Genomic DNA, 18,403 nt, shown 5'->3' on the forward strand with positions numbered 1-18,403 from the left:
TTATCTACTCCATATAAAGAACTATATGCTAGGTTTCTATAAGGGAAACCAGCACCAAGCAAGAGTCAATTCTTGCTTTTATAGAGCTTATAATCCAAGAGAAGGAAATTATGACAAATATAAAAATAACTATAGTAGAAGATATTTTTTAATCATAAGAAAAATATTAAGAAAATATTAAGGAATTAATTCTGCATTCCATTTTTGAGAGATCAGGAGATGAGTTTGCACAGGCACAAGGTGAAGGGATGGGAGGAAAGGGTGTGCTGGACAAAGACAAATACTGCAGGGAAGAGGAGAATCTCAACCTCGCAGAGAGGCACCCCACACAAACAAGAGTTTATTATGGATCTGACTTGAATATGGGCTATACCTACAGAGATGCTGGTTGGGATTGCCCTAGGGGGCTTAAGGCAGACACTGATGAAGGCTCTTGAGCAGAGAAATGAGACATTTAGAGCCACAGAGGAGAAGGATTTATTTCATAGTTACAATGGAACGAGTCTGAGCTCAGGGACCAGACAAAACAGTTCTAAACCCCAATTCCTCCGTTTACTGGTTACATTTCCTTTGTCCCATTAACTGGTTTTTCCCTTACCCTCTGAGCCTCACTTTCCTTATCTGTAAAAAGGAGTAAGTCCAATTCCTAGGTATGTTGGTCATGAAGGTTGACATAGTAGATTGAGAGAGCAGGTTAATAGACACTAGATAAATAAGTCTATTCCCCTTAATTCTCTGTTCACAGAAGGAAGAGGTTGAGGAGGAGACAGGGCAGAAGGACAAAAATCACAGGACTTTGCTCCATGGGGTCTAGAAGACTTGGTGGTGACCCATTCGTGATGACCAAAGGGAAAGACAAAGTCAGCAACTGAAGTTCAAGTTGTGAACCCAGAGGATGATGGTGGCCCTTACTCAAATGGGTGTGTCAGGAGAAATGGTATAGAGATTTGTTCCTGTTGGGACATTTTGAAAATTAGGGAACAGCAGCAGTCGGTCTAGGAGGAAATGTCCAGAGTGAACCTAGAAATCAGGGCTCCTGGCCCAGGATATATGTACGGGTTGGAGACACATGGCATATGCTCTGAGACTTTCATTAGTTGACCGTTCCTATTTCCAAGATCTGTAATGCTTCTACCAACCTTTCTCCACATTCATCTTGATATATTCATCCCAAACATGTAGAGAAGTTATTGGATCAAAATACCCTATTTGCATATAACCTAACTACATTTAGCATCCTGTATTTTTCTCCATGATGTATTATCTTTTTTTAACAGCTTTCTTGAGATATAATTCACATACCATACAAGTCATCCACTTCAAGTGTACAATTCAATGGCCTAGGAATATTCACAGATTTGTGCAAATAGCAACACAATAATTTTGGAATATTTTCATCATCTCAAGAAGAAATCACAAAGGGCTTAGTGGTCACCCCCATGTTCCCAGTCCTACCCTCAGTCCTAGCAACCGCTAATTCACCTTCTCTCTCCATGGATTTTCCTGTTCTAGACTTTTCACGTAAATGGAATCATACAATATGCAATCCTTTGTATATGACACTTTTTCTTAGCATAATGTTTTCAAGTTTCATGCATGTTGTAGCATGTGTCAATACTTCTTTTCTTTTTAGGACCAAGTAATATTCCAATATATGGGTGGACCACTCTTTGTTTATTCATGCACCAGTTAATGGGCTTTGGGGTATTTCCACATTTTGGCTGTTGTGAATAACACTGCTATGAACATTCATTCACAAGTGTTTGTGTCGACTTATATTTTAATTTCTCTTAAGTGTATACCTAGGAGAGGAATTGCTGGGTCACAAGGTTTATGTTTTAACTTTTTAAAGACCTACTGAACTATTTTCTAAAGTGGCTGTGCCATTAGGCAATCCCACCAGCAATGTATGCGGGTTCCAATTTCTCCACATCCTCATCAAAAGTTGCTATTGTCTGTCTTTTTTATTATAGTCATCCTACAGGGTACAAAAGTGGTAACTCATTATGGTTTTGATTTGCATTTCCCTGATAACTAGTGACACTGACCATCTTTTCATGTGCTTATTGGTCACCTGATTATCTTCTCTGTAGAACTGCTTATTCAGATTCTTTGCCCATTTTTAACTGGGTTACTTGTTATTTATTAGGATATGTTTTTAAAACACAGAATTTTGTCCTCTATGCTTTCATTGTATAAAATAAAGATAGCACATAAGCATAAATTATTCACACTTAGAAAAGCTGATTTTTTTTCCCTGCGTTGAAACATCTATGTTCAACTGGGGTGTGTGTGTGTGTGTGTGTGTGTGTGTGTGTGTGTGTGTTGTATATGGAAACTGGTGGCTATTGTCCTTATGAGTAAGCATTATTACGTCAAAACAATGATTACGCCTGGCAGGGTGACAAACTAATTGAATTTAATTATTTGTTCTCAAGGTTAAAAGTTGGTACTGCTCTTTTAGCACTGCTCATTCATATACTCTGAAGACAAATTCAAGGCCAAACCAAGGACAATGTCCGTCTTAGCAAATTCATTAATCAATGTGTATATATCTATTTTAAGGCACAGCCTTGATTTGTTGGCTTTGTTCATACCTGGTAATGTGTGTACCCCCAACTCTGAAGACTTGTTCCAAGTTTTGCTGGGGGTCCATCAGAAATTTATTTTTAATGTGTGTTAAAAAATGTCTAGTTATGAGCCACTTCATTGCCAATCTGCCAGCTCCTGTGGGATCCCACTACTACATGTCCTGGGTGCTTCTTGAAAGGCTTACCTACTGTTATGGATTATATTGTGTCCCTGTCCCCAAATCCCTAGTACCCTAAAATGTGACCTTATTCGGAGATAAAATCTTTACAGGTAGTCAAGTTAAAACGAGGTCCTTGGAGCGGGTCCTAATTCCAATATGATTCGTGTCCTTACAAAAAGGGGAAATATGCACACGGAGACAGGCACACACAGAAGGAAGATAATGCAAAGAGATGCAAAAAGAAGACTTCCACCTACGAGCCAAACACAGACTCAGAGCGATTTCCCCTCTCAGCCCTCAGAAGGAACCATCCCTGCTGCTATCTTGACTTTGGAATTCTAGCCTCCAAAACCATGAGGAAATAAATTTCTGCCAGCCACGCAGTTCATGGTGTGCCGTTCACAGCGGCCGCAGGAAACGAACACACCTAGCCATGCACTAGACCCCGCTGAGTGCCTCAGCTGTGCTTGCTCTGGGAGGTTAGGGCCTCTCTCCCTGGAGGCTACTTTCCCATGGAAATTAGCCAGACTGCGCTGCCTATAACCCAACAGCTGCCCTCTGAGTTTTTAGTTATAGCTACCCTCTGAGTATCTGCTCACACTTTTCTGTTCTCGTTCTAGGACTCAGGATACATGTCCATGGGCACTGGGTTGGACATCCTCCATTCCTCTACCACCAAAAAGGAAAATCCAGGCTTCAGTACTGGGTCGAACTCTTCCTGCCTGGCTCCCTCTCCTCTTAGAATGAGTAAGGCCCTCTTCCTTTCTTCCTCTCGTCTTCCAGGAATCAATCCCCTAGTCACATCAATCTGTTTTTTTAAATCTGGTACCATTGTAGCCAAGGCACCATCATGTATGGCCTGGACTAACCACACTAGCCCCCTGCCGGCGCTGGCTGCCTCCAGACTTGCACCCCTACAATATTCCGTGGCACTCACTATTTGGTATCTCCCCTACAGGTAAGTTCTAGGAGGCAAGGGACCATGTCTGGCTTTGATCATGTGTCCCTAGTACCTGGCACATAATAGGTGTTCAGCAAATATCCAATAAAGGAAGGGAGAAAGTGTAAGAGAGAGGGAGAGAAGAAAGAAGTGAAGGAGGGAGGAGGCAGGGAAGTGTGGGCTCATATATTTCCTTACATAAACTACAGGTCGATCTTTTCTCGTTTGAACATACCAGTTGAGTATCCTTGCACTAAGGCAATCAAGTCAATACAAATAGACATGTTCAAATAATGCCACATGGTGTGTTTTTCAAATTAAATGATACAGCTTTCTACACACAGGGCCCATCCAGATCCAAGCCAGTCTCCAGAAAAAGAAGCCATTCAGTGCCATGTGCCTAACTGTTGTCCTCCCTGATTATCCTACGGATCAGAATCCCATTATACACCCGTCATCCCTCTGCATCCACCAGAAATGCACAAGTCCTCTTCAGATGTTTGCTCCTGACATTAAGTTACTAAAACTGCTACACCTCAGTCTGAATAAGCTGTCTGTGCATTCTGTCACGCCTTCTGGGGAAATGGGTACAGGCAAACCTTGCCCCTCTCTTTTTTCTTAAATTATGTTTAAATACACATAACATGAAATGAACTCTGTTAACCATTTTTAAGTGTACGGTTAAGTGGTGTGAAGTATATGTACACGGTTGTGCCTCCAGTCTCCAGAATCTCCTATTGATTTAAACACTAAAAAATTACAACTAAATAAAGGAATATAAGACTTCCTAAGGAGACCTCCTAAAATATCTCCTAAACGTTAAAGAAGCATCCCATTTACAACCTTCCTTTAAAGATACTATAGTTTGGGACACCTAGGTGGCTCAGCTGCTTAAGTGTCTGCCTTTGGCTCAGGTCATGATCTCAGGGTCCTGGCATTAAACCCTGCATTGGGCTCCTCCTGCTTTTCCCTCTGCTTGCTGCTCCCCTGTTTGTGCTCATTCTCTCTCTCTCTGACACATAAATAAATAAAATCTTTAAAAAAAAAAATAAAACTTTTTTTTAATTTAAAAAACAAAGATACTATTTAACATCATTTGTGCTTTAGGGGGAAAAAAGCACATTTCCTGGAAATGGTAAAAAACGTCTCAGGTTAAAGGGTTAACTTGTCTGTCTTAAGACTGTCCCTCCCAAAGGGCATGTCAAATAATTACGTGTAATTCTTTTTTAAATGCCTGATTTTTGCGAGGGCTACAAGGCACAAGAAAAAAAAAAAATGTTCATCTTTGCCAGTGCTGCCTCCATCCAATGAGCAGACATCACTGTTTTGTTTTTTTTAATGTTTTGAATGATTTGGAGATTAGCATGGGTACTTAACAAAAAGTACAATTTCAAATTACACGCTGCTTCACGGTGCCAAAACACTGTGCGCCATCATCTTTGATGACGTTCACCAGCACGGCACTAAGAATGGTGGTTGTTAGTCATCTGGCTTTGCAAAGCTGGAAGATGAAATTGTAAACAATGTGTGCTTAACCAGGCCATATTAGAAAAGAAGAGTGTCTCAAATATGGTTTCAATTTTTTTTTAAATCTAGCAATATCTTTCAATCAACAACGTGTGCATCTAAATCAATGTGACAAATAGACGCTTGCTCAAACGAAGAACAGTTCATCCATGGGCATCCTAAAAAAGACGATAATCACATTTGCAAATACATATGCTAGTCACATCCGGGTCCTCCCTGGCCAAGGTTTTTATTTCTATACAAGCTTAACCACCATAACCACATATATGTGTGGATACTAAAATTGCTTTAACTTTAGTATAATGCTTAGAAGCCGCCCCGAACTAACCCATCCCTGGCACAGGTCACAGACTGCATGATTAATCACAGCTTCTAGCTTGTGTGTGGAAGACCCAGAGTTGCGGACAGAAACTGTGCGTAGCTAAGTTCAACCCTAGTCATGATTAGGAGAAAACAAAGACAAAATACTCAAAAGCAGATGACGACTCCAGGCCAAGTGTGAAGACAGCACATCAGTAAAGCAAGACCTAAAATGTTTTCCTGAAGATGATTCAGAAGCTCTCTATCTTGCTCCGTGAATGAATGTCCCAAACCCTTTACTCTCAATCCCTAAAAGAGTTGAAAAATTTACATCTTTAATCTCATTGTCTTTCCACCAAGTCTTCAACAGTCGATCACAAAGTAGCCTTAGAGAAAGTTTCCCTAGATACCACTAAAAACACAGGTTTGTAACAGATGTCTCCATGAAACTTTTAAAATAGCTCCCACGTGAAGAGGCTGATAGACCCAGATGTACTTGTTCATCAATCCAGGTACATGTAGCCTGGAGCTGGGAAGCAAGAGTTATTAGCAGAGAAATCATTTAAGTGCAAATAATACATGCAAAAGCATCAGAAAAAAATGTTATTTGTAAATTCAAAGACAGACGCAATTGTACACACAATTGGAAAATCCCTACCTGGAAACCACCTGGAGTAGTGCTTATCTTTAGGCACTAATAAATGGAAGCCCTGGTCTCACACCCTTCTAATTAATGAACACGATGCCTTGCCTTGTCAACCCCTCAGTTTCTTCTATTAAACAGAGGTTAAAATTTTTCCAGTGAATAACATGACAGAAGACACAAACATATTCACAAAATGTACAGAAATGTGCCATTCTATACTTAAAAATGATGGTTGTAAGTTATGTTTAAAAAGCACATGGCCACATAGACATGTACTTGGAAACAGACTGCGATGCAGGGGATAAGGAGAGAGGTTCGGGGTGGAATGACTCACAGATTCGGGAATGCAGAGGCTTTCAGCAGCACAAAGTCACAAGGGACCATCCTCGAGGTCTCTCCGCCCCTCCATAAACAAGACTGTTTGTTGACTTGGAAAGAAGATGGTGAGGAGTTTAGAAATCATTGTTTTTAATTTTTGGTTCTTCGCATCCTTGTACTGAATGCACAAACTGGCATATTGTTAAAAATGTATTAAAGGAGCACATTCTGGTGGGCATTGAGAAATACTGATTCTTCTAATATTTTACAGAGAGAATAAACTAAGTCAAGGAGCTATAACTAACATCTTGACGTGAGCAAAGGGCAAGTCTGTTCTCTGCAGTGACACAAAGCTTGTTAAAAGCTTAGAGGGAAACACAGGGGGATCCAGCTGTCTTAAATGCAGTAGGATTTTTCCCTCCAAGAAGAGCTAAAGTCAAGTAGTACCTGGGGCAAAGAAGTAAACTAGCAAAATAACCAAAATGGGGCTATCTTGACCTTTTCCAGCAGGGAGGGTTTCTAGAGAGGCTGCATACAAATCAAATCGAATGTTAAGATTTGGGGGGAAGCCAGCCACTTAAAACCATTTAAAATATCTGAAAGTCATGCAAAGCAGAGTTCATCGGTGGCACAAAGAGTTGTGTTCTAAATCATTCAATCCGTGCACTTTAATTTTTTTAAAAGATTTTTTATTTATTTATTTGACAGAAAGAGATCACAAGTAGGCAGAGAGGCAGGCAGAGACAGAGAGAGGAGGAAGCAGACTCCCTGCTGAGCAGAGAGCCCGATTCGATTCGAGGCTTGATCCCAGGACCCTGGAATCATGACCTGAGCCGAAGGCAGAGGCTCTAATCCACTGAGCCACCCAGGTGCCCCGCATGCACTTTAATTTTTATTGATTATATTTCCTTAAATATTTTTCATAGTGTGCAGCATCCCTAAGACAACCACTTGCCACTCTTGAACTCTGAACGCTTTCCTGAAATCCCTTTCTGTCAATAGGTCATAGAATGTTAGAGCAGAAGACACCGTAGAGATCAGTTACAACTGCAGTTCTCAAACCTGGCTATATTTTAGAGACACTTTCGGAGCTTTTTACAAATACAAAGGCAAGGTCCCCACCCCAAACCAATCAGATTGGAATCGGGCATGGGGAGGAGTACCCGTACTTTTTACAGACCCCACAGGTGGTTCCACTGGGCTACCAGGATTAAGAACCACTGGACCAGAGTGTAGATTTGCATTACCTGACACCACTGTCACTTGGCCGACATGTGGCCACAAGAGCACTTGAAAAACGTGACTGGCCGGAACTGAGACCTGTAACTCATGTTAACTATAAACTACATACCAGATTTCAAAGACTTGGGACCAACAACAACAAAATTAAAAAAAAAAAAAAACCCACAAAGTATCTCTTCAACATTTTTATATTGATTATATGTTGAAATGATACTATTTCAAATACACTGGGTTAAATAAAATACGTTATTAAAATTAACCGTTTTTTACCTCCTTAATGTGGCTGCTAGAACATTTATAATTACATGGGTGGCTTGCATTTATGGCTCCCACTGTTGGACAGTGCATTCTTTTATCACTCACGAAGAAATTGAGGCAGAGGGGCGCCTGGGTGGCTCAGTGGGTTAAAGCCTCTGCCTTCGGCTCAGGTCATGATCTCGGGGTCCTGGGATCGAGCCCCGCATCAGGCTCTCTGTTCAGCAGGGAGCCTGCCTCCCTTTCCTCTCTCTCTGCCTGCCTCTCTGCCTACTTGTGTCTACTACTACTGTCTGTCCAATGGATAAATAAAATCTTTAAAAAATAAAAAAATTAAAAAAAATTTTAAAAATAAAAAAGAAATTGAGGCAGAGAAGCATTAGGAGTTGAAGGCAGCACTTTGAGGATTCACTCTTCTAGTTAGTCTTTTCCTGTGGCCATGAACAACACGGTTTTGTAGAGCTACGGCTGAGCCTGGGATGCCATCAATTCGATTTCAAACCTTTCTCTCTTTTGTCTTGCTACTTATTTCTTCTACGATTGGATATTAAAATCTGTTTTCCTTCATGGAAAAATGTCCCCTCCCCCGTTAGGCACACACTCATGATTTGTTATTGTAGAGTCACTCGTGAAAGCAGAGTAACCAGAATGGATACTTAAAATAAATCTAGAAAAACATCAGTATAAGGTAAATGCAGAGAATGAATGAAGAAGACCCTCAAAGCTTTTAAGTTCTGGCTTATGTTTTACTATGTTGCAGTTTAGTAAATAACCTCAGACAACCCTCTGCATCCTGAGAGCCATTTTCAACACAGTCCCTGCTCAGAATTTAGAAGTTCGAGAACAGAATACTGTCCTTCCTCCCAGAAGGCCGTGTTTTTCTGGACAACGCTGTCATTGCAGGAAGGCAGATCGGGCTCTTCATGAGGGCCTGCCACATCACGCCTAGCCACCCTGGTGGAAACAGATCTCATCTTCAATGCCTTCCCTCCGGTGCAAGGATTAGGACCTGGTCATTCAGAGGCCAAACAGCATCATCGCTTACTTAGAGAAGAAGATCTTGTTTTGATAAAATAAAAGGGTCCTACCAGATCTGGCAATGGGAGATGAAATGTATTTCTTCTTATAAACAGCTAATTCAAACAAAAACAAAGATGTTTTTTGTTGCATGTGGTTTTCCCCCTTGGGAAGCCAGCAGAGAGAGAACTGCATAAAATTGGCTGAAATGTGTTGTAGTTGAGGAATCATGCAACACAGGGGCTCCTCAGTGTAACAGGAGAATGAAAGAGACCTAAATTCTGATATAAAGTGTTCACACAAAGAGCTGGAAAGGAACACTACGGGTCATGCCAAATAACACATACAGTAGATGAATTCAAGATTTCTATTGAGATATTCTTGTTCCCCATCCTAAATACAGCATAACCAAGATGTCATCTTAAATCAAATGTGTGGTGTTCAGGAGCCCCCTATGTTGCATGCATGATTTCTATTAGTTATGATTAGTCAACTTTGCCAGGCAAACCTCAAATAGCGTGCTTCTAGACTCAACTCACTTCTGATGCAGTAACATTCCCCTCCAAACTCTCTCATATACACCGACCTGGAAAGATAAAACACTGGAGACAGACTCTGGGCTTTACAAGTACATCTGCCAGAGTAAAAGTAACACTTGTTGCTCTATTCGACACAAAGAAAGATGATTTATTTTAACTTTAAATAATTTTTCAGATCCCTTCTTCAAAGGTGATTAAGAAAAGAAAGGAAGTAACAAAAGTTCCTGCCTTATCCTAGAGAGATCTTTTAGAACATCTTTAAGCTCTGTCTGATTTTTAGTCTCAAATGAAATCTGGAGGGTGCTGTTTTACAGGGCATGTCTAATAGTAATGAAGGAGAATAAGAAGAATGGCTTTCCAGTAATGAAGTCAACACAAAAAAAAAAAATTAGCATTACAAATATATCAGAATATACAGAATACAAACTACAGTTTTATGGTCAGGGGACTCATTCAAAAGATCTGATAAAAACTGTCTTTGAAAGGTTAGTGATCAAAAGGTTTGAAAAGAGCAAAGCCTCCGAAGCCACGGGTTATGTCTCATTCATGACCATTTATGGCAGCCTGGCTCATGGAAAGAGAACCCGACCTGGAGGCCGGGACCTGGCTTTTCGGCTCAGTTTGGCACTCTCTAGCTGTGGGCCTCAGTGAGCCAGGGGACACAACCAGGCCTTCGGTTCTTCTCTGCAAAATGACAAGGTTGGTCTATCAATGAGAAGACCTCCTTAGCTCCAACTCTGTATACATGATAGCAAGCCTTTCTAGCTCACCATCAGAATCCCTGGTCCAAAAGGAATTCTTCCTCTCCAAGATGAATTCAAGCCAAACACCAACATGGTAGTTTTCAATCCTTGTTAATTTTTGGGTAGAGAGATTAGAACTGTAAACCTTGAAGAAACAGAAGGAAGCAACTAAAATAAGTGTTTTTAAAGTGTTAAGTTGATTCTGATCTAGTTCTCAGAAAATATAAATGAATAATAGAGTGAGCTTGACAGAAAGAAATACAGAAATGCCAAAGAAGCATCTTATACATTCCGAAATTTATCCAAACTATGTAAGTTTTATTTTGAAAGTCCCAGAGTCTCAATATGAGCTTCAAAAATTCTACTCTTATTTCTGATATACTGTTATCACTACCTGAAAATTTGTAAAAGCCTTCTTGTTCTTTTTTCTCTTATGTTAAGTCCATGATTTGCGATTTCCAACAATGGAATACTAATAGATCCTCAAAATCACTAATTGCCCATTTTTTCCCTAATTACAAAATAAAAGAACTTTTAACATGATGTCATTTTAAAGTGTCAGAGTTTCTATTTAAAACAATGCCACAAAATAGATAGCTTATTTAGTTTACAAATAACAATACAAAAAGGTTCTTTAAGTCTGTTTATCATATCGGAAAGTGCTTCTTACACTTAAATGTTTGAGGCCGTTGCCCCCCCCCAGTTCATTACCTTATCTCAGTTGCATAATTTTCTTAAATAGCATTCAGAGAGATAGTACTGGATATACATTTTTAAGCACTAATTTATAAAAAGCATTGGTAGATTCCCATAATACAGCTAGTAGTCAAACTGGACAAGATAATGAATTGACTGAGATCATTGCTCCATCTTCATCCAAGAAAGCTGCCTCTAAAAAAAGATCTTAAATTGCTGTAGAAATCCAATTTGTAAGAAGCAAAAGAAGTGTATAGATGGGAAACACCAGCCATGATCACATTAATTTTGTGACTAAAAGCACTGCTTTGAAGTGAAGGAGGGGGGAAAAAAAGATGACAAACATAATAAGTCTGCTCAAATCCCCAATTTTAATCTAACAACGCGATCAGAAGAAAACCAACTACAAACAGAAAGTTCACGTCTTCAGGATACAGCAAACATTACCAACCCACGAAACAATTTTCAGCTTAATAAGAAACAAACTCCAAGGCTAAGGAAATACTATAGAAAGTGATGCATCTTTGCTAAAAGGCAAATTATAGTAAGAAATCAGGAGACCAGGAACTTGACAGTGGTACCAACAGCCATGATCAACTGGTTTGGAATCCGAAGGTGTGGGAAACTGACAATTAGTTGTATGATAATCTTCAGCCTACAGTAATTGAAGAGCTATAGAGGAAAAGTCTCTCGGGCAAACTACCATTCAATTAACCTCCTGTTCAAATCAAAGCTGCAATGTCACAAAGATAGGCCCATGTTTTTGTGGGAATGTTCTAATAAACTACCTACTCATGTAGAAACTACATAAGGTCACAACTGACTTCTTATTGACAGGCAGTTTACAGGTATCAACAATTTACATTCAAAAACAGCCTGAAGATATTATCAATTGAGCAAACATGATTACCCTTAGTAAAGTTGAAAAATACAAGTCGTTCTTCCTCAGTCAGGATTTTAAAATAACAGATCTATATAAAATGATGCAAAGGAAAATGAGGACATTTACAGGGAGGCACCAGTGAGTTCTATGATTGTTTTCTTTTTAAGTTTTAAAACTCAGGTAATAACTGATATTCAATCAACAGCACCCTACTTCAGGGGAATACCTATCGAGGTCTGGATGTGGAGAATGGTTTGTTTTATTTTCATTTTTAGTTTTCTTTTTTTAAAATGCCTTTCTTATTAAAACTTAAGTACTTATTAAAGTGATTCATGAAGGCCTGTGGAAAAAGGAATTCTTACCTGACACATTATTTAACATGCTTCATAGCTACCCCCTGCAGTTCACACACCCATGAACATTATTTTACCCAGGAAATAATGGTCCTATTCACACACACACACACACACACACACACACACAAACACCTTCTATACAAAATGCTACCAAGTCCCAGGAAACCGACAAAGGCAACATTAAAATTCAGTGTGAAATAAGAATTCCATTTCTGAATTCCATCTATGAAAACATAAGCTCGGCCTCATTTAACTAACTGCAAAGTTCCTTTCTGCTTCATAAGCATAAGAAACATCATCTTACCATTATTCGTAGAATAAAATCAGCAACGTGTTGCTTCTTGCAGTCACCAAATCAGGTTTTTTTTTTCTTCCTTTCTTTCTAGTAACTTCTTTTTCACCAGCAAGATTAGGAAGAAAATAAATCTTTGAGTATTTGCTTCACAATTTCAGACCACAAGATCGTGAAACTAGTTCTTGAGTTACAAAGAAAAAAAGAAGAAGGAGGAGAAGAAGAAGAACAGGTCTGGTATTTTACAATCACTTCTGCAACCAAGAGGTACCTCCTGGACTCTGGTACCTCCTTTCCTCCCTCGTTCGCTAAGTTTCTTTTAGTAATGAGACTAATTTTTCCAGTAGCCTTGAACTCCCCAGATTTAACTGACATGGAAAATGTGACTAAAAACTTGTAGAACTGTCTAGCCTCCAACCCTACACAGAATCAACTTTGTTGGAAGTGAGGAAGAACACCTCGCAAGCAGCTACTTGCTCCTTGAGACGCCTGCATTTCAACGGCACAGAACACCAAAGAACAGTGCGCCATCTAGCTAGCAAGCTGCGCTCTCCGTTCTCGAAGGGGGGACACCTTCAAACCCTGGGAGTTAAGAACTTGTCAGGGTTCAGCTGCTCTGAAGGTCCAATTGTTTATTTAAATAAAAAAAAATATCGCTACTGAGATAATCCACATCGAGTGGATATGGGAAAATTTAGGTTATAATGGCACTACAAACTTTTACATCTAACTTTGATTTACAAGATAAAAGCAAGTTTTAAATTAAAAGGGCTTTCTGTTAATAGAGCTTATTATTCTGAAGACGGGGAATGATTTTCTTCGAAAGTTGTCCCTGGGTGCATGCCTATTATCTTTGCTTTTCCCCTTCCACTAATGAGCATTTATCTAAAGAGCCTGTTAATCCTCTGATGTGTGCTTCTGGTCAGAGGTAACAGTTTGAATAAAACCACTAATCACTGATCACTAAATCACTGATCATTAATCACGCTCTCCCATGCTGGTGACCCAGGCCATTTTTTCCTTCAGGTCTATGCATCGCAAACAAGAAGTTTAACATTTTAGAAGCACATGCATTCTGCAGGGGTTATACTATTTCATCTCTAGATGTGAATGAATAATAAATACTGCCACAAACTTGGGGAAGGATGTCAATTAGACCCCAGACAGGAGTTTCACAAATGCCTACTCCACAGCAAGGCTGTTTCACTTGGAAGAAAGTAGATCTGATTATAACAAAACATGTGTTCTTCACGAAATTCCCACATACTCAGAATATAAATGTTCCTTAATTTAGCTTCCGCCAACTTAAAATCAGAGAGCACCCAAATCCTCTGCCCCACTCAATCCAAAACTCTGTCAGTAGATTTTTTTTTTAAATTTCTGCTGCACGCACGCACCCTCCCCCACTAAGAGTTCTTTTTACTTTTATCTCTTACACACGTCACACACAAGAGTGTTTCCACTTCTACTGCCAGACAGGCAGATTCTGACTCAATTCGACCACTTAGGTATTCAACTTCCTCTTTAAATATAGAAACTTCGGATTAAGAGAAAGAAGTATATACATCAATTTATTGTAAGGTGCTTTGGGTTCAACGACTCACATTCCCTCACTTTGTAAATGAAACGTTGAATCTTGATTCTTTCGGCTACATCTGATTTAATCAGCATCCTCATTTCTTCCCTCTTCCGCTACTCGGCTGGAGAAAGGCGCTATGTCAAATTAAGTACTTTGTTCGCAGTGGGTGTGTTGCTTTCCTAAGTCACCAAAGGGACAGGGTATTATCATAAGGACTCTGTTTCCTGAGACGCCTTTTCTGTCAGGACGGAGCATTTTCGCCCGGGAGAAGAGGGCTCGCTGGTGCCTTTCTTAAATAATAGAAAAGGGCAGATTGTGTGTGTGTTGATCAGGTACTGTGCTCCCCTCAGACACCAGAAGCTCTTAGGCACACTCCGGGGACAGTGATCGCCCCAGGGAAAGCACTAAAAGGGGGAGGCGGGGCCAGAGTGATTACGGTGTGGGCGGAAGAGGGGGTAGAGAAGGAGGGGTCCGGGGAGGAAAGGGCAATAAAGATGCCCACGGAACCGGCGACTGTACGAGTATGTTGCGGGTGGGATGGAAAGCAGAGTTGCTTGGTCAGCATCTCTAAACCCCAAACTCTTCAGTTTCTGAAGCTGTTAATCAAACACTTGCTGGCCTGCAGAATGACGTAATGGACCTGTATCCAGCCTTTATTCCTTGACACATGTCAGAGAGGGAGGGAAAAATAAAAATCAAACGCACTCTGAGGACTCTGACAACGCAATATACAAGCAGCCCACTCCAGTTCCTGGCCTTGAACAAGCATCAAGTCGGGGTGGCACCCGTTCAGGCCAAGTCGGGGAGGGCTTAACGCTACCGGATACTCCCTCTCCCCGACCCCCGAAATAATTCTACGGCAAAGAAGAAGTGGGATGCAGTTGCCGGAGGAAAACGTGTCCTTGGTTCCTTCTCGCGTCTTGCCCCTCTAAGAACTTCGTGAAAAGTTTAAGCGGTTGCGTGGAGAATCTGCAGAGAGGAAGGCTCCGCCGCCAGGTCCTGGGAACTGCCACCGCGCTGCCGCGGCAGAAGCGGGAGCTGTCATTTGGGGCAGCGGCGGGGAAGAGGTAATGATGCCAGCGAGAACGGGACGGAGGCAGGAGACGGCTGCAGGACTGAAAGCGAACAGAGCCGTGCCACTCTCGAGCTTTCTGCGCCTGGAGCGAAAGCCAAGTGCCCTTCAAGGGCCACGTCCCCTCCCCGAGCGCGCGCGCCCACCAGCTGCGGCGGGCAGCCCTGCGGGAGAGGTGGCAGCGGCAGGCTCGGCACCGGGAGGGAGCGAGCCCCCCGCGCCCGCCCGCCCGCCCCCTAGGTGACCCGGCGTCCTCGCCGCGCCCGCTGGAAGTTTGCAAACTTTCTCCGGGGGTTCCGCCGCATCACCGGGAAGTTGGGGACGCGGGGGGAGGCTCCTGGCTCGCCGTCTCCGCTGCCACCGCCGCTTGACCGCACTTCTGGAGGGTTCCGCACCTTGCCAGGTCTCTGGAGGCAAACACACACCCCCGATTCATAACTGTTCCCCGTGTCAGGGAAACACACGCGCGCTCCCACACACGCATCACGCCGGGGAGGACACGGCGCCCGCTCCACGTTAGCATCCCTCCAGTCACACGGCGCGGCGGCCACCGAGACGCGCTCCGGAACAGACACGGCGTGGGGTCTCTGGAGTGGCCTCAGGACACAGCAGAATTCCACAGTCCACCAGCATTTGGGGCCGGACTTCCCTCTAGTCCGCGAAAGTGTTTACAAACACAGATCACCCTCCAAAAAAATGCACCGCATCTTCCCTACTCCTTGCCCTGTGACCTGCCCACTGGACCAAGTAATCTCGCGGCTGCTGCCGAGAACCAACCCCTGCAAACCAAGTACGCTCCCGAGATGGCTCCCGCGGCAAGTGCAACAAAAGTAGCTGAATGCAAAAGCCCCAGAAGTGGCTGAGCCGTATTTTTAGGAACTTACCAAACAAGTGTGGAGAAGGCAAGAGCGGAGCCCGGGTGAAGGGACCACGTTGGACTGAGCAAAGATTACAATACATTCTATTTAGAGTGCATTACATCACCCCCCCGGTGACGTCACGTGGGATTCCTGAACTTCTAAATCATTGCGGTCCGCGGGGGAGGGAGAGGAGGGGCGGGGCCGCCGCGCCGAAGGGGCGGACTCCGCCCCGGCCACGCCCCGCCCCCGCCCCCGCCCCCGCCCCAAGAGCGGACCCTGATGCACCCGCCGGGGAGCGGCGGCCGCGGCGGCGACCGCGCAAGCAACAGCTTGCAGAGCCCAGCGCCGTGTGACACGGCTCCCTGACATTAGTGGTGTGAGTCAGCTTGGAAACAATCCTCGCGGTTTCAGACAGGACCACGGAGGAGGCACGGACACGGGCTGTCCTCCTAGCAAGGCCTGGTAGCCTTTGAAAGGTGTGGGGATGGGGACAGGGGTAGGGGGTTACGGGGGTGCTAAAGGGTGCGGGATGAAGACTTTCTGCAAACCGAAATGCAAGACGCTCCCCCACTTCCTCCAGCAGCAGATGTCCAGCTCCTGTTCGCCTGCGACAGTCGTGACCTCATTAGAGTGTTCCCTGAATCCTGGCTTCCCAGAATACTCAGCACCCCTTTCCACCGTCCCCTACCCCACCTCACCTCCAAAGGAATAACTTATTTACTGTGCACCCTCACATGGAATACATAGCCCCCACCTTTTCCAAGACCCCTGCTTCATGCGTCTGAGAAGCTGGAGGGGAGTTTCTCCAGGAGGCGAAAGGTGAATCACAGCTAGAGCCAAGTGATGAGCCTGATTTAGACTCAGCGTCAGAGCCGGAAGGGCCCTTGGCGATCACTTCCAGAGCCTCCTCTGTAACTCGCCCAAGCTCACAGGCTGGCAAGTGGCAGAGCCAGAGCCAAAATGCAGGATCCGGCGCCTGGTCTGCAGTGTCTTCCTGAGCCTGGCATTTTCAGCATGGGCCAGTCACCATCCCCGCCCCCAGTTTAATTTCCATTCGGATTTCTCCTTGTGAGCAGGACTCAAAGGGAGGCATAGGCCAAATTCCAGAGGATCCAAAATGACCATGGTCATCCTTGCAGCATCTCACCCTTAACAAAGCACTTGTACCCACATGAATGCCCTTGATTCTCACAACCACGGAGCACAGGAAGAAGTAGGGCAGGTGTTATTATTATCCCCATTTTACAGGTGAGCTAAGGCATACTCCAGGAGGTTGGGGAGCTGGCCTGAAGTCACTTGGGCAGGTGGTAGCACCGGGACCACTGCATTCCCTGTTTTCAAGCCCCAGATCCCAACTGGTCTCCTTTCTAGAACAAGGGGTGAGCATTCCATTCAGATGCGTTATTTGGTGCTTAGAATCTCTACTACCGCTGTGTTGGCTGGAGTCAGAGTTTTGCTTAAGAACAGTTTAGACCCCATTAACAAACAATGATCATTCCTGACATTTATGTAATATCTAACATTTATATAGCACCTCTTATCCCCATGCATCATAACCATGACTGTGCAGTTTGCCAGAGAATCATGACTGGGCTGGCTAGGAATTGTAATGCTTTGCCCAGATCGTCACATACTACTTCTGAGCTGATTTTGACCTACTAAATAGAAGAGCTTTGTATTTCCTTTCTGTTTTTAAGTGTTTTAACAACTACCTGCCCTTTAGTGTTCTTTGAGACCACAGGGACTGGTAACTCTGTTTCTTACAGCCTTATTCAGAGCTCATCACTGAGTTTTCCATTTGTTCTTTTTCACATGTAGCCCTGAAGGAACTGCAAAAGAAGGGCTCCAGCCCTAACTTGAAATCTTAACCAATAAAACTTTAAATATGACAGCTCAATTAGCTGGGTTTAGAGAAGGAAGCAGTAGCCGACTAGGGAACAGACTTCTTGTCTGCATTCCCACTCAATAATGAGGATAGCCTTTTCCACCTAAAGCACGTAGCCTACCTCCTTCTCTCACAAAGATGTGTGAGCGGAACAGGGAACAAACTTGAGACAGAAAACAGATACGGCTTAACATCTCAGAGCTAAGTCAGAGAGCTAATCTTTTTTTTTTCCCCCCAGTTGACGAGTGTGGACTAAAGGAATAAAATGAAGTATTGAATAAGCAAAGATGAAGTGATAAAATATTTAAAACCATTTAAGTAGTTAATCAACATATAAATTTAAAACACTTAATTCCCAGTATTCTCTAAACAGAAGCATACATATATAGATGAGTTTTAATGCAAGTAGCTCATCAATTTCTAATACTATCCAAATCATTTGTTGATCTTTAAAAATGATTGCTGAACTTTTGTTTGACATGCTGCACCAGGTAAACAATG

At 42.8% G+C, this 18,403-nt stretch overlaps 1 protein-coding gene across 2 annotated transcripts in view; it reads right to left on the reverse strand.

The window, feature by feature from the left end:
- Positions 1 to 16,099, reverse strand: part of CREB5 (cAMP responsive element binding protein 5) — a 398,292-nt gene extending 382,193 nt beyond the window's left edge. The window contains exon 1 of one of the 2 annotated variants that reach the window (XM_032872500.1): positions 16,042 to 16,099. Coding sequence is in view for 1 of the 2 variants with exons in the window: in XM_032872489.1 (XP_032728380.1) it covers positions 12,519 to 12,521 (3 nt within the window). In the remaining variant the exon portion in view is untranslated. Of the gene's footprint in view, positions 1 to 12,518; positions 12,648 to 16,041 lie in introns of those variants that run through there. The other variant, XM_032872489.1, reaches the window with a different exon arrangement.
- Positions 16,100 to 18,403: the final 2,304 nt, after the last annotated feature.

The sequence above is a fragment of the Lontra canadensis genome, unplaced genomic scaffold (assembly GCF_010015895.1).
Source record: "Lontra canadensis isolate GAN:19392208 unplaced genomic scaffold, GSC_riverotter_1.0 scaffold2, whole genome shotgun sequence".
Classification (NCBI taxonomy): domain Eukaryota; kingdom Metazoa; phylum Chordata; class Mammalia; order Carnivora; family Mustelidae; genus Lontra; species Lontra canadensis.